The 16,756-nt window shown below is 53.8% G+C and overlaps 1 protein-coding gene across 4 annotated transcripts in view; it reads right to left on the reverse strand.

The window, feature by feature from the left end:
- SCUBE3 (signal peptide, CUB domain and EGF like domain containing 3) overlaps positions 1 to 16,756 on the reverse strand; it is a 36,375-nt gene that overhangs the window by 15,315 nt on the left and 4,304 nt on the right. For 2 of the 4 annotated variants that reach the window (XM_015885155.2, XM_015885153.2), the window contains exons 1-4: positions 10,307 to 10,876; positions 3,507 to 3,629; positions 3,253 to 3,378; positions 434 to 568 (exon numbers count right to left, since the gene is read on the reverse strand). In XM_015885155.2, coding sequence (XP_015740641.1) covers positions 434 to 568; positions 3,253 to 3,378; positions 3,507 to 3,629; positions 10,307 to 10,391 — 469 coding nt within the window. In that variant the 5' untranslated portion in view covers positions 10,392 to 10,876. Of the gene's footprint in view, positions 1 to 433; positions 569 to 3,252; positions 3,379 to 3,506; positions 3,630 to 10,306; positions 10,877 to 16,756 lie in introns of those variants that run through there. The other 2 variants (XM_015885154.2, XM_015885152.2) reach the window with 1 other exon arrangement.

Genomic DNA, 16,756 nt, shown 5'->3' on the forward strand with positions numbered 1-16,756 from the left:
TGCTGATATTGAGACAGAAGGATCGGTGCTGCGCAAGACCTGGCAGAAAGGATGCGTCTCGCAGAGCAGCGCAGGGAGCTGTGGGTACCTTTTGTTTAATAAAAGGCTCTGGCCATGGGATTAGCCTCCTCCGTTTGGTATTATTGAGCTTGATTAAGGGGCCTGCAAGGGTTTTGCTTGGGGATGTTTATTAGCCCTGCAGTGTCCTCTCACAGTGCACTTGTGCCAAGTTTGCTTTTAAATCTGCAAAGCTCCCAGTGCCTGGGGGGGGGTCAGGAAGCAGCACCAGGGCTGTGCACAGTGCAGGGCTGAACATGGGTTACTGCCAAAGCAAAAAGTGACATTGATCCTTGTGACCAGACCTGAGCAACATACCTGGGGTTACCCTACAGACACAAAGTGGGGTCCTTCCTTAGAGGGGGCAGGCACTGACCTTCAGGGCGCTGGATGCACGTGTGCTGGTTGTCACTGAGAAAGAAGCCTTCCTTGCAGCGACATTCATAGCTGCCCATCGTGTTGACACAAATCTGCTGGCAGCCACCGTTGCCCTCTGAGCACTCATCCAGGTCTGCAAAGGGAAGGAGAAGGAGGTGAGAGCGGTTCTGCAGCACTGAGTAGAGCAGGACAGGAATGTGCAGCAAACAGCTTCTGCTTTGCATCCTTGGTCCCCCAGCTAGAAGAAAGGGCGATGCTGAGTGCTGCAGGGGATGAAGCCAAGGCACATCCAGGGGTGGATTTCAGAGGCCACACAGCTTCTCCAGGAGCAAAAAACGCAGTGGTTCCATTTTGCTGATGGGAATATTAACCCACAGAGAAAGGGGTTCTCCTTGTCCCACATCCCTGGGCAGGCTGTGTCCCTCTGTCTGCTGCTGGTGGGGAAGCGCCTGGACTTCATTATGGGGAACCCTAGCCCAGAGCAGGGACAATTACTTCTAAGGAGACTCAAATCCCCTGCAGCATCCCAGCTTGGGAAGGAGGCAGAGATGAAAACCTCAGCCTGCGTGCTGCAGGATCAGTGCCACAGCCCCACATCGTTCTGTCCCCATCCTCTCTGGGAGTCCTGAGCTAAAGGAAACCTCTGCAAACTCGAGCATCCCAGTTCTTGGGTGAAAGCTGAGCCCTGCCAGCAGCAGACGCTGGAAAAACTGCAAGGGCAGCACAGGGACAGAGCACAGAAGGGCTCACAGCCCACATAGGGGCACACAGACTGACCACACTCCTTGCTTTTGGGATGAATACACCCTGAGCACTGCACTGTGCTGCTGCAGCCCAGGGATGCTCAGAGTGGGGCTGAGTCCTGGCTGTAAGCAGTCACCAAGTGATGGCACCGTCTGAGGCCACTGGAGGACAAACCAGGACATCCCACGCAATGACAGAGGGCTCCCAGCTACCCCAGGGCTTGTCCCAGCCAAGCAACGTCCTGCAGATACCAGTAACTCTCCACAAATCCCCTGTTTATAACAAGGGCTTAAAGTCTTGCGACTTCTCCTTCAAGGTCTGCGCAAAAATGAGGAGGCAGCTGTTCCAAACCGAGGGTTGAAACGAGACTCCGCCGCTCTAATACCTATTTTATTAAATGTAATGGAGGCAGGCAGAAGCCAGAAGGCCCCGTGTCAGGATGAGGGCTTGAATTCCTGTCCTGGTTCAAAAGGTCGCCCATGGAGGGGATGCTCAGCACACCCCAACCCAGCAACAGCCCATCAGTGCCTGGCAAGAGCTGGACCTCTCCTGAAGCTCCCAATGCCTGAGGGTTATTTGGTGCATAGAGCACAGAGCTCCTGGGTCCTCCTCTCCATTTGGGCATTGCAATGCCTGGACAGGTCCCTCGCTTTGCTTCTGCCTTCCAGCCAAATAGGGGTGGATGGGAAAAGCATGCCTATGGTTGGGGTGGATGAGGGTGGGGAAAATTCCCCAGGTCTCCAAAGGGTAAAGTCGTGCCGTCCTGAAATCAAAGCAACGTGGCTGAGATGCTTCATTGGGACGAGCTGTGAAGGGCTGCAGGGATCCAGGGCTGCCCTGCGCCCGCTGCTCCCCTCCCAGCCCGCTCTGTAAACACATGACGTCTGTGGCTCGCCGAGCCCAGCTTCCCTTTCTTCTCCTTGGGCTCATCCTCCCCAGGGATGGGAAGGCAGGGCCGGCCGCCTGCGCTCCCTCCAGCTGTGTAAATCTCCCTCTTCATTTAGGAGGCTGCAAAGTTCCCGGTGATGGCAGTTAATGCGAAGCGTATGTGTCCAGAATCCCTTCCCCCTCCTCCCTCCAGTGATGAGCTCATTAATGACCCCGATGCAGGCACTAATTAGAAGACAGCACTGCAGCCCGGGGTGGGGGAGGTGGGCGGCCGGGTGCCCCCGTGGGCGCTGAGGAAGGAAGCAGTGTTGGGGTTCGGCCACGCTGCAGCCGGATGGAGCTCGGGGCAGTGGAAGGATGAGCAGCTCTCTGTAGGCAGATGCTGGGTTTGTCTTGGCCTCGGGATTATTTACCCAGTCCTTTCGCCCGCTCACATCTCCACCGTATTTGCTCTTAACTCATCTGTTTTGGCAGGTGCAGGGCTGACCTCAAGCACGAGCGCCCAGGAGAGCCCTGCAGGCTGGTCCTGCCTCTGGCAGCACAGCAGCACGCGCCGCTTCCATCCATCAGCCCCAAACCCAGCAGTGGGGAAGGCCTCCAGCCCCACCTTACCCCAACATACGGATGATCCCCATCCAGTTTTATCCCAGCACCCACAGCTCCCCACTGCGCAATGGGAAGCAATGATCCCATCCCTGAGAGCTGCTGCTGCATGAGACATCTCCCGTGCCTCCGCTGTCAGCAGCTCTCCCAGACACCACATCTGAAGAGAGCAACTTGCAGATTATCTGCTTTCAGCACCAGCAACAGAACAGCCTGGAAGGGAGGCTGAAAGCCTTCAGCTGCCACTCCTCAGGGCAAGGCAAATCAGTGGGACTGTGGCAGGTGCAAGGATGAGGAGTGAGGCATGGAGCCAAGCAAAGTGCACGGGGGTCCTGGCCCCCTGCAAGGACAGAGAGACTAAACAGGGCTGTGCTGCTTTATCTGAATGCTAGCTTCAGACTCAAACGCAAGCTGTTGGTGCTTGCACTCTCTCAAATTGCATGCTGCTATTACCTTGGTTTCTTGGCAAAAGCAAAGATGCTGAGGACCTCACGCTGCCAGGTCCAACAACCTCAGCCAGCAGCAAACCTTGGCACATCAAACCCTCCCACAAAGCCACCCCTGAGCCAGCCCAGCTCTCACCCAGGCAGTTGTGGCCGTCGTGTGCCAGGCGGAATCCATCATAGCAGGTGCAGCGGTAGTTCCCGGGGATGTTGACACACTCATGGACGCAGCCTGCGTTGTCCTCCCGCTCACACTCATCCACGTCTGCAGAGAAAGGAGGGCAGGGAGCTGCATGGAGCACAGCACTGCTGTGTGCCCCAGCTCACGTGCCACTCTGGGGTCCCTGCTGCTGCTTGGGGCTCATTGGAGGGGCTCCAGCAGCACATCCTTACCTTTACAGTGCTTCCCATCACCAGTGTAGCCAGACTTGCAGATGCACTTATAGGACTTGGGTGTGTTCTGGCAGATGGCATCAATGTGACAGCTGTCGGTGCCCTCCACGCACTCATCCACATCTGCAATGGGAGGGAAGGTGATGGGAGCAAGGAGTAGACAGACCTGCAGCAGCCATGCAAGTTTTCAAGTATCACAACACAGAGCAGGGAGGAGGAAGGAAAGAATTCTGCTGCTTTGCTTCTTATCACTGCACCCAGCCCCAGTGCAACCTGTGATTGGTGTGCTCCAGAACAGCAACACCTGTGTAACCCCTCTCACTAAAGCTCCCCTGGGAGCCAGTGATCATTTCACACAGCTGATGGAAGCAATGCTCAGACACCAGCCCAGCTCCAGGTGAAAGCCTCTGTCTCCAATTAGCAGCTTCCTGAGCCAACCAGTCACTCAAATAATCATCACAGGGAGCAGGGGTTTTAATGGCACTGAAGAAATGGAGAAGCCTTAGCTGTGTGGGATGGAGGATGTGGTGTGAGGATGGACTTGGGGACCTTCAGTGCATCCCACACCGCCACCTCCCATAGGAGAGACCTGGACCCCAAAAACCTCAGCCCAAAGCTGAGATACTCCCAGCTGCCTTTAAAATCTTCCTCTCTGCAGTGCAAAGAACTCGGGCGCTCCGGGAGGTCCCTGAAGATGTGATGCATCCTATCGAGGCAGCAGAGGAATGCTGGCATGGAGGCTGTGGCTGCAGGAGCAAAGGGCTGAGCATTGTCCGGCCACCATGGGGTTTTTTTTGCAGGGAGCTGTGAGTCATCCTTGCACCAGGGAGGCAGCACGTGCCTGTGCACTGTATAAATATTTACAGCACGCATTCATATTTGTTGTTTGACATTAGCCATGGCCCACGGCCACCAGCGCCTCCCTTGGGCCATTAATCACGGGCTGGGGGTGACCCACCACGGCGGTGGGGCTGTGGGGTGGTGTGGGGACAGGCACCCGCTCTGCAACCCACACTGACAGCCCTGGGGATACCACAGGGTGAAGACCCCACACTGTACCCAATGCTGACCTCGGAGAGAGCCTCGCTGCATCCATCCCCGCTGTCACCTCCTAGTCACAGCAAGGTGGGATGGCGATTGTTGTCGCAGGGACACATTTGGGAGGTCCAATATTGCCCATTTGGCAGACCCACCAGAAACCAAAGCCAACGCTGAATCACATTCAAAGCCAAATTCATCAATCCCTATCGCTGGAGCCACTCAGTCACCAACATCAAGGTGTGCACAGAGCAGGACAGGGGCTGGTGCTCTGCAGCTCCCAAATCTGCCCTGCATGGGACAGGTAATGGCCTTAACTGGCACCAGGTGAGGTTCAGGTTGGATATCAGGAGAAATGCCTCACAGGGCGGTGATGCAGTGGGGTCACCATCCCTAGGAGGGCTCAGAAGGGTGGAGATGCAACACTGAGGGACGATGCTTCCACTGAACAGAGGATGAGCAAAACCTCCCGCTGCCATTCTCTCCCCCAACACGAAGCATCCACTGCACACCACAGAGCTGAAATTTTCCCAGTGTTTTGCCAGAAATTGCACTTTTTTAGAGTTATCCTTTCTATTTTTTTCCCCCTTCTCTGCCCTCAAAGTCAGCACGATGAACAATGCGTGTTGTGATGCTGAAAACAATGCCGTGCCTTTCCCTCTCACACATGGATGGGGGTTTGGGGTTTTTTTCTCTCTTTTATGGTCTTTTTTTTTCCATTCTGTAACTTGAAAACTCCTCTAACTTTAGAAAGATTACACAGCAGCACAAGTACAAAAGAAAACATTACACATTTGCCACTCTGTCATTTTTCCAAAGGTTACAGGATTAGAAAACGAGGGAAAGAAAGGATAAAAAAGTGTGTGTGTGTGGGAAGCATGAATAAATACCCTCCTGGCTGCTCCAGGAGCCATCCCTGTGTGGCAGGGATCCCACACCGGAATCCTGGCTCCTAAGAAAGAGCATCTTTAAGAAATGATGGAGGAAAAAAAGCGAGCAAGCAAAAAAAAGCCTCCTGGAAAACCCCATTTTTATGTTCTTGTCAATGCAAGGAGAGTTTCCTGCTTTGCTGTCAGGACACCCATGCTCTCCTGCAGGATATTTCTCCCTCTGGAGCTGCCCGTGGCATTGCTGCAGGTGCTTCCAGCAGCAGAGGTGCCAGGGATGTGATTTCCAAGCACTGGGAGATCCAAGAACAAGCAATGCCAATGTGCCAACTCCATCTGCTGCCTCAAAGCCCTCATTGGGGTTCATGGAATAGTAGAACTGTTTGAGTTGAAAGGGATCCTCAATGGCCACCCAGTCCAACTCCCTGCCATGATACAGGGCACCCACAGCTCAACTATTCCCTGCCCAGCCTGACCATGGACATCTCCATGGCTGGGGACATCCAGCACCTCCCTGGGCAGCCTGTCCCAGTAAAACACCACCACTACAATAAAAAACCTTTTCCACACATCAACCCAAAGCTCCCCTCCTTTAGTTTGAAACCATTTCCCCCTCATGTTAGTACAGAATTACACAATCTCCAAGGTTGGACAAGATGTCCGAGATCCCTTAGTCCAACTGTCCACCTACCAGCAATATTTCCCCACTGAACCATGTCACTCAGTACCACATCTCAAGGTTTCTTGGACACATGACACACCTTGGACACAGGTCTGCCCCATTCCTCCAGATCTGGGAGGTCAGGTGCCATCCCCAGGCTGGGATTTGGGGTCAGCCCCTTCAACAATCCAAGCTGCCCTTTTTCCAACTCCAATGGGCGCACTGTGCCCTAAATCCCCCAAACTGAGGGGTTTTGCAATAGGCAGAACTGCAACAAAGATGCAATGGCCCATCCGGAGATGTACCCAAGGGCACCCAGCTCCACCTCTGGACCCAGCCACACTTTTGGGGGTAAGTAGCACTAATGAGAGCACTAATTGTGCACACTCGCCCCAACCCCAGACTATGCCTTCGTGGTCAGCAGCACAACGCTGGGCTCTGCCCACGGCACAGCCCTGGAGGAGGTGGCAGCACCCGGCGTGATGTTTTTTATCCCGTTGTGGGTGGGATTTTCCAGCGTTTGCCGTTGGGCCCCGTTCCGCTCCAGCTGCAGCTTTATTCTCCATTTCAAAGGCAGCCAAAGAAGGCAGACAGTTGCAATGCCACTGCCATTCCGAGTGCTCCCAGGGGACGGCAGCCCCAGCACCGCATTGCACCCATGGGGATGGAGTGCTCAGAGATGGGATGGCGCTGGGTGCCCCAGGGCATCCACACCAATGGCCTCCACGTGCCCTCATAGCCCACACTGGGCTCTCCCTGTGCTTCCTCATTAGAAACAATAATAGTAAAGATGCTTTCATCTGCAGGCAGACAGAGCGAGTCAATGGAGCTGAGTTAAGGTGGCAAAAACCCACCGGGAACCCCGGAACAAACAAAACCTTTTTCTCTCCTCTCTCAGCGCTTCAGCGTTTCCTTTCAAATTGGTTTGATTCTTTGTTTTTCTATAGGCAGCCTGTCTGTATAGAGACACGTGTGTAGCTGTTGGCAGAGGCACGGAGTTTCCACTCGGCCTTAATGCCAAATTAAAGCGTTACAACTTCAGTAGCTCTTTTTTACCGGGGTATTAATAACCACCTCAGACACCGCGGGGCACTTTATTAATCATTTGTTGGTGGGATGGGGAGGGCAGTGTGGGCACGTTGGCCAAAGATGCATCATCTGAACTGAATCCTAACTCAGGTGCTCGGGGATGGGATGGGCCCACGGCACACACACGGGGGTGGGGATGGGAGATGCAGCTGTGGGCTGCGCTGTGCTATGGGGGCAATGATGCTGGAGGAGCATGGAAAGGGAGGGAAAAGCAAGGGCTGCAGAGAGGGGTTGAACAGCTCTCCCCATCCACCTGCACTTGGGTGGCTCCTTTGGGGATTGCTCCTGTTGCTCCTCCTGTTTATCAGCTGAGCAAGGCTCGCCTTCAGGAGCACGTTTGTTTTGTGTTTGGGGAGCAACAATCACAGTGGGAAACAGCCTCTCCAAATCGCAGCCGAGAGACAGAGCAAACTTTATTTGCCATCCCAGGCTTCTCCCGAAGCCTCTCGGGGGACTTATAACGCTGGAAGTGAAGGTTAAGGTTATTCATGCATACTTTTTTCCTAAATGGATTACTCCGGTGCGACCGACTGCAAAGGAAAAAATCTATATAAAAATAAAAGAAAGAAAATAAAACTCCCGAGCCGCTTGGAGACAGCCATACATCTCTGCACTGGAAGACTGGAGGTGTCTGAATATTTATACTCCCGTTGGCAGTTACAAAAAAACTCTTCTTCCCTCCTTCCCGCCCCCCTCCCCTTTTTAATCTAAGTACGGGCATGTCAGACGCCCTCAGTCAAAGATCTCCTTTGAACTGCTGTATGTTGAAATGTTTACAGTTTTACATTTCATATTTCAGAGGGGCGGAGGGGACAGGCACAACAGTCGCACACTGTGAATGCAGCAGAGGGAGGAAAGCGGAGGCCAAGGGGGAGGAGGTCCAGCGGAGATGGGAGGGGAATCCAACAGCATCTCCATGCTGCCGTTGGGAAACTTTCTGCTCCTGATAAAATTAGACACCCCCAGCAGCGTGGGCTCTGCAGGTGCATCCAAAGGGAACCGAGCCCCTCGTGCAGGAGGTGTCGCAGCTGTGCAAGAGGCTGCAGCCTCTGTGGGATGTCTTTATTGATGGGATGATGCCAGAGAAGCAACGGGATAAGGATGTGCCCTTGTGCCTGTAGGTGAAGGGATGGGGCACATGGCCCTGCCAAAAAGCTGGGGAGCTGTGTGAAGGAAAACAGCAGTATCCAAGCACTGGGGCTGCCAGGAGCTTCCCCAGTGCAGGGCTGAGCTAAGCCCCCTCCCTCACAGCTTTACAAGGTAAAGTGATGCTGTGAAGGAGCCCTGCTCACACTGCTCCATCCTGCAGGAGAACCAACCCACCCTGCGTGGGACAGCTGATACAGGCACGTGTGAGTGATACCACGCAGCTGCACGCAGCCTGTGGCACCGCATGGGGAAAGCACCAGGTGAGCCCTCAGCACAGCAGTGCGGTGATGAACACCACCCTTGGGCACCATCAGCCCAGAGCTTTCAGACCCATCCTCCCCTAGCACACCCCAGGCACGTGGCTTGCTGCTCAACCTTGGAGCATGGAGAAAGCCAACTGGAGTTGGGGGACATCCCCAAACACCCCAAGTCCACGCGTCCCTCAGCCTCCTCCCGCTGCCTCCTGAGTCCCACTGGGGTCCATGGGTTCCTCCAGCTCAGCTCAGCTCAGCCCAGAGCTGGGACCGGTTCAGTACGGAGGAGCCTGTGCTGCCCCGGGTGCGAAGCGGGCGGTGAGGATTTAGCTCACCTCTCTCCACCCCCTCTCCACCCGGCTCCTTCCCCGAAGGGATCTGTCAAGTCTCTGCACGATGGAATTTTACTTTGCTATTTTAATGCAATTCTGGCTCAGGCTTAAATGGAACTGGAAACCGAAAGGCCTTAATAAATAAATATTATGATAAGAAAGGAAAGCAATGCATACACGAAAGATAATTTGGGGAGGGGAGGGTGGTGGGGGGGTGGGAAACGAAGCATTCCTTTCTGAGCTTAAAACGTGAAGCTTTACGTGGAGCTGGACGCCTTCTCAGCAAACCTTTGCCCTGGAAAATCCCCCCCATGCTTGTCCAGACCGAGAAGTCTCCCATTGTTTTAGAACACTGAAGGCAGATAAGACAATAGCCTTGAAATTCCTCCTAACTTCGTCAGTGACAGGGCTCAGCTTGGTTCTTCCTATTGCCTGCACGAGGTCTTTAATTATACGCTGCGCTCCCATATTTCATTCACACGCTATTTAATCTCACCCTATGCACAAACATGCAGCTACTACAATAGCGGGAGCCAGAGCTGGCTTTGATAAATCCTGCGTGGATGGGACAAACAAAACCAAACGCAGTGCAAACAACAGACCCTAACAGGATTGTGGTGAACCAGGGGGAAAAAAGCCCCTTCGATCTGGTGGGATCGCGCACATAGGGCTGTGTGTGCTGGCGTACGCAGAGAAAAATCCATGCTAAATATAGAGGTGCTATAGAAAAGCCTAAGATATAGATAGCCCATACATAAAGCTGCGTGTGTGCTGGGAGAAGGGGAAAGTCTGGCTAAAGCACGGGAGAAGCAGGAACGCCTCAAGTTGATAGTGATGGGATGCGCCCCTCATTCACACACAGGAACACAGGAAGGTTTTCCAGCTCTGATCCATGAAGTTCTCTGCAGCACACTGCCCTGTCGGGGTATCGCAGCCCTTGGGGTGCAGTGTGTGTGGGTGGAAGGCACACAACACAGCGCTCCCACCTTCCAGCCCTGCTGCTCCTTCCCCATCCCCGGATCACCCTCTCCCACATGGCATTACCCCACTGCACACAGGCAAAGCCCCACGACAGAAGAGCTCCCAAACTCCTTTGAGCAGCGCAGTGATGGGTGCACTCTGATTTCCTGCCTCTGCACCCCCTGCCCGGAGATACAGAGTCCAAACACATGCAACAAAAAACCCAAACCCTAAACGCAGATCATTCAAGAGTTCACAGCAAGACAACAATTAAAGGCAGCAGTGGGATATCTGCAAGCAGCGCTTAAAATCACCTCAACTAAGTTGTTACTGCTGCCCGTTCCTCCAGGCTGTGTGTAAAGCCCACATGCATCCAGGAGGTCCGGCTGCCTGCACACACATCAAATAGATTCGGGAAGATTTCTCTTACCTTGACTGGCTTTATTTGCCAGCGTGATTCCAGAGTGGAGCAGAAGGGCAAGCATGCACAATCCAGCAATCTGCAACGCTCCCATTGCAATCCCCGCCTGCCTGCAGGAGCGGGGGCAAGAAGGGGGATTTCTCGTGCTTTAAAGGAAACAAGAGGCTGAGCATGCAAAGGGAGGGCTCTGCTCTTGCCGTGTGTGAGACAGAAGGAGGGAAGGGAACCGAAATGATGGAAAAAGCTGCTCTGGGTTCAGTGTGGGGCTTTTGGTGCTGCTAAAGAGGAGAGAGTGAGGGAAGGAGACCCAGGGCAGTTGGAAGAAAGTGGACTCTATCGCCCTCTCCCTGGCGGCTGCTCTGATCCCTTCTCCTTCTTCTCCTTCTTCTTCTTTTTGCTAAATAATCCCAGCCAATTCCAGTTCTGCAAGAGAGCAGCAGCAGCGGCGGCGGCGGCGGCGGCGATGAAGGGGGGAAGCAGGCGCCTTGCACTGGTGCTGGGGACCTGAGAAAGGGGAGTGGAAAGGAGAGCCCCATCCAAGCAACGCCCTTTTTCTCCCAGCCTTTCTTTCTTTCTATTTGGCTTTAGCTACTCCTTCCCGGCTCCCCCCTCGCACCCCCAGGCTGGGCTCTGCCTGCAGGAATTTACAGTCTGCTCTGGAGGAGCAGGGCCAGTAGCCATGGAGACTGCTTCCCTGGGAGCAGGGAGGTCAGGCGCAGACCATGGGTGATCAATGCATCAATGCAAAGCCCCCCGCAACCCCCAGACCCACCCCGCGCCTCGCAGCCCCTCGGCCCGAAGGGCTCAGGGTGGTGGTGGTGGTGGGGAGAGGGGGAGGCATCTGCCGCCAGAGGGAAAGAAAAGGGAAAGGAGAAATCAAAGTAGTGGGGGGAAAAAAAGAGGGGAAAAAGAAAGAAAGAAAAAAACCCAAGCACACAATAAAAGGAGTTTGCAGATGCCGCGACCTGCGGCACGGGGGAATGGTTGCGCCGGTGGGAGAGCTCTGAAAGAGATGGGGAGGGAGGACTGGGGATAAGGGGGAGGGAAACACAGGGAGAAAAATGTGCTTTTCTGAGATGTTCAGGGCTTTTCTGATTGTATGCAGGAGCCTCTCGCAGCCTGGCCCTGCATATAGGACCCCACAGCCCTGCGCCTGCATCCCCTGCCCTGGCATCAGCTCTAGGGGTGCAGTGGGGAGCTGAGGCAGGGACCCCGCCGTGCTGCTCTCACGGCCTCATGTGTCCCCTTTTGTCCCGGCAGACCCCAAAGATAAAAGAAAGGGGTCTGAAAACTACAGAGAATGCACAGCTAAGCTAAAGTGCCGGCTGCCGTCCTGCACTGAAAAGGAGAGGGTGCTCAGCAGAGCAGGAAGGCGCTGAAGAGTCCCCGGTTCTATTTGTGCTTTCCTTACAGAAACAAAAAATGCACAGCCCTTGGGTTGCCATCACAGTGTGCAGGGCCTGCAGGGAGGAGGTGCAGGGAGGAGGTCTGCACAGCCAAAGGCAGCAGCCGAGGCTCCAGCCGTGCCATCCTGCACCCTCCAGGTGCTGCCAGCAGCAGGGACTCCATGCAAAGTGTCCAGTCCTAAACCCACAGAGGAGCTGACCCCTATAGAGTGGTGAGGGACCATGGTCAGGTGCAGGACAGATGCACAGAGGTGAACAAGAAACCCATAAGGGCAGCGCTTCACCTGCGGGATGGGCCCAACAACTCACTGTGCCAAATCCGAGCAGTGACGGACCATCAGCCTCACAGCACTGCCTGGGGAGGGGAGAAGGAGCAGCAATGATTATTAAAGCTGTAGAAAAAAGCATCACGTAGGGAAATACCAACACAGAGCTGTCACTGTTGGGATGCATCGGGAGGGGATCGCGATGCACAAGCAGGAACTGGAAACTCCCTGCTCCTCCATTCCAGGCGCCCACATCCCACCCCATCATCTTTTATCATCATAACCAGAGGAAAACGAAACACTCCTTTTGCTCTTTTCCTTTTTTCTTTTTTTTTTCCCCTAACCTGCCTTCTAAATCTGGAGACCGATCTCAAGGCACGAGGGACAAGAGCTTCAGCTATGTTGATTTATAACCGGGCTTCTAAATTACAGGTTTACGCATTAGTATAAACACCCATAAACCAGCCCTAAATACACAGTATCGTATGTAAGCAAAACGCCAAAACACCGGGCGGCCACGTGACAGCACGGGGGGAAGGACGGGCTCAAAGTGCCTCGGCTGGGCTGGCACCGGCCAAGGGCTCCCAGTTAAACCAGTGCATCGTGCTGGGAGTGGGTCTTGCTCTAAAGGAACCATGGGGAGCGAAGGGGCTGAGCCCCACGCGTGGCTCATCCAATGGGGTTGGGGAGGAGTTGAGAAACACCCTAAAAAGTTTGGATTTCTTCCCAAACTTTGCCAGAGATCCACAGGGAAGGATGGAAGAAAGGTCATGGACATCAGCTCCTGCCACTGGGAGCCCTTCCAAGGCAACTGGGACAACAGGGCAAGGCAAAGGGCATGGCTGCTATGGGACGTGCACGTGTGTGTGTGTGTGTGTGTGTCTGGGAGGAGCAGGGCTCTCCTCCCCGCCGCCTCCGCTCCCCGTGGAGCACTTCTGGGCAAAACCCATTTTGCTTTGGCTTCACGTAGGGCCAGAAGATTCGGGTCCATTGTGCTGCGGCACTGAAGAGTCGGCGTGGAATCGTCGACCATGCTGAAATGGTTACATGGGGAGTAATGAAAATTTACTGCACCCTGCTCGGGTCGCCAGCCAAGAAATAAAAGCAAAAAGATCACAACAGGCATTTTTTTAATTTGAGGCAGAATTAAAAAAAGAAAGGATCCGCACTTAGAAAATAACAACCACATCCACAGATCAAAGCAGCTGCTCTGCTCTCATTCTGGGTTTTAAGAGATTTCTGCAGCTACGGGGATGTTTACACAGGGAGAGAGATACATACATTGTGCTGTCTTGATGCTGCCTCTCCCCCCTTCATCTGGCAAAACATTCCCTGGGAGGCAATATGAGGTCATTCTTAGACCCTGCGTTGTTTTCCTCAAGCTGCAAGCCTTCGGGGCAAGAGGCAATTCAGTTCCCATTAGCAAACACACATTTGCACTTGGAACCTTCCCATGTACATCCTGATGAGGAGCTCTGGGCTGGGGACAGGACCGGCCCTTACCAGCTCCTCATGGCACCCAGGGGGTCACCAAACTACGGGAAGAGGCTGTGGGACCTGGCACCTCCTGCAGCCCAGCCTCCCCGTTACCGTGGCTTCCACCACTTTTATTATACAAGTGGGGCTGCGTGGCTCTGAGGAGCACTAATGGGCTATAAAAGTCATTTTCCCCTCTGCCTTGTTGTCTCATGACTGTCGGGAGCTTGGATCCCGCTCCAAAGCCCATGCAGAGATGGAGGCTGTGGGAAGGTGCCCATGGATGCTCCCTTTGTCTCCTTGCATCCACCCGTTGGTGCTCCATGGGCAGCACTGGTTTCTCCAAAGCCAAGTCTGGCTTATGATTTCCCCCCCACGCTATCAGTCTGAAATCAGACTTAGCATGAATGTAATGTCGTGCTCTATAAACGAGCCACATCTTCAGCACTGCCTGCGCATATTTGCACAATGATGGAGCCAGAAGGGATTTCTGAGGCTGTGCAAGAGACTGCTGCAAAGTAATAGTGAACACAAAGCTCCCATAAAGGACCTCGGGGCTTGCAGAACCAGCTATTGAATCAATAAATGGGTAGGGGCACCAGAGGAAGAGGCCGAGGGGTTAAACCACAATGCTTAAAGTACAGAGAGCCCGGGAGGACCAAAGGCACAGCCCTGCCACTGCCCTGCACTGAAGGGAGCTGGTGGTGCCCCCAGGAAGCAGCTGTTGTGATGTTCCACTGCCCCATTGAGGGGTGTGAGTCTGACTGGGAACAGAACGGGCTATTTTTAAGAGCAGCAAGGAGAACAGTGCATTCAGCAACGAGCCGACAGCTCGGCCCGTCCTCATTGCGAGCTCCTGGGCACGGCGCTCCCTTCCCCAACCCACCACTTCATCACGGGGCCTCCAAGGGGACAAGAAGCACCAAGTCCTGCTAAACGACTGCCTGCCCCCCTGTGATGCCTTTTTTCCAGTGTCGTAGACCTTCCCAAAACGACGTCCTTGTTTGTCATTCCCCCCTTTGCAGCAGGACAGGCTGACACACGCGGAGGTGAGATGACGAACACGGCGTCACCAGGAAGGTCGATGGCAGCGCCAGGAATAGCCCCGTTCCCAGCTAACCACTAACCACACTTATCCCAGAATAAGGGTCCCTTTTTCCAGCTGAATTTATAACAGCTTGCTAAGTGACATAAGCTCTTACAGAAATAGGCAGGCTTTTATTCCAGAATAATTACTGGGAAATCACACTACGGCGTGCAGGGGGTGTAATTACACTGGTGTAGCTGCTGCTGGTGGATCGTGCCCCACGCACCGGCAGCTCCCTACAGCTTTTACCTTGTCCTGCTTTTCCATGAATCATAGAATCATTAAGGCTGGAAAAGACCACGAAGGTCACCGACCATTGGTTCATCCCCTCCATGCCCTCTAACCACGTCCCTCAGTGCCACATCTCCATGGTTTTTGAGCCCCTCTGGGGATGGGGACCCCACCAGCTCCCTGTGCCAAGGCTGGCGGCTCTTAATATCCAATCTGAACCTCTGAACCTCCCCCGGTGCATCACCTACAGACCATCACTGGGCAGAATGTGACAGATCACCCCTTATAGTGTTGTTAATCACATTTCCCATGGAAGATGCCCAACAACAGACCTTTCAGCTCCTGCAGCCAGCAGCTGCCTTTTGTTACCCCAGACCAATTCAGCAACACGCTGTGTCTGCTTCAAGTTCATCCCCAGCACAGTTTTGGAGCAGGTGTTTTATTTTAAACACATTTACATCCCACCAGGTAAAATCCAGCTCAGAGTTCAGATTCTGCTGATCTGAGGCCTGAAAAGCATCTCTGCCACGAGCTGCTAGAACACATCCTATTTAATGACCCTCAGATCCAAACTGATGGTATTTATCAGGCGCTGAGAGGTCCGGGTATCCATTGAGAGCACCATCTGCCAAGAGCAGAGCTCACTGCTCAGAGCACACCGCAGGAGGGCGAGGGTTAATTCGGCACCAGTGACACCGCTTTCACTCCAGGACCCAGATGCGTGCGTTTAAAAGCAGCACTTCTCTCCTTAAAATAGTTTATGATTCTTAGCCGAGGATAAATCCAACGCCCCCGAGCAGAAGGAGACCCATTAATTCCTGAGTTTTTTCACGCCGTAGTAAAGCAGCGATTTTATTTGCCCGAGCCGTGTAAGATGTCAGTCATTTTCCCACTTGCATTTCCATATACACTTTAACAAGGCATCAGTTTATTTCCAGAAGCCCCAGCCAGCCCCGAGCCAACCACGTCAATATTTTGTCGCTGACACAAATGCCACCATCACTGGAGTCAATAGTGTGCTCTGGGGGGGGTGTCTTTCCTTTTTATTTTCCTTTCTTTTTAAAGCAGTGTTCCCCTGCAGTGATGTATGTACAGCTCTTAAAATACAGCCGGTGACACCAGCCATCCAGAGAGGCTTACCTAGGCACACAGGCATTGCTTGAAGGGGTGAAGAACACGACTGGAGGGCACTGACCTGACCAAAGGCATTTGCTAATTAATTCATTCTTCCAAGAGACTTAACTGCCTCTTGCCTTCGGAAACCAAAGTGAACCCGAGCCAAATCCAAAGCCTGTCGGAAAACACGGAGGGACCCTTAGTGCCTGCAGAGGACTTCAGGGCTGCAGCGCTTTCAAACAGCTCTCTGGTGCCAGCAGCCAGGCTCCGAGCCAAGCCAAGGCTTCCCACTGCCCACACTGCTCCTCGGTGCTGATGCTGGGGAGCACAGAGCTCAGGGTATGGGACAAGATGGGGCATCCCCACCTTCCTTAGTCACCTCCTGTGATGCTGTTTTGGGGTTTCTCCTGCACCCTGCACTGTTATCTTTGGCACACTCTCCTGAGAACTCTGAGGTTTCCTGGTCCAGTGGGAAGGCAGCACAGTGGGCCCATCCCCCTGGTCAATATGGACACTACACTTGTGCCCCAGGGCTCTGGACATCACCTTGAGCACCGCTCTGCATCCTCACCTTGCAGCACCAAAGCTGGGTGCCCTCAGCAGTGACACACCGCCTGCTGCCCTCCAGCCCTGCACACCACCCAGGGCTGAGCAAACCCCATGTCATCCCCCCTTGTACCCCACACGAGCAAAGGGATGAGAGGAAATCGGAGACCAAACTTCCCCCAGCTGGGAAAGCCCTGCAGGATCCCCCCTGTGATCCTGCACTGGAGAACAGAGCGGCCTTAGTGTGTCAACAAGCCCTAAACACCCGAGGGCATCTGGAAGTGAGATGCCATTATTATTATTATTATTATTTTTTAATTTAAAACGAACT

The sequence above is a fragment of the Coturnix japonica genome, chromosome 26 (assembly GCF_001577835.2).
Source record: "Coturnix japonica isolate 7356 chromosome 26, Coturnix japonica 2.1, whole genome shotgun sequence".
In the NCBI taxonomy this organism is placed as follows: domain Eukaryota; kingdom Metazoa; phylum Chordata; class Aves; order Galliformes; family Phasianidae; genus Coturnix; species Coturnix japonica.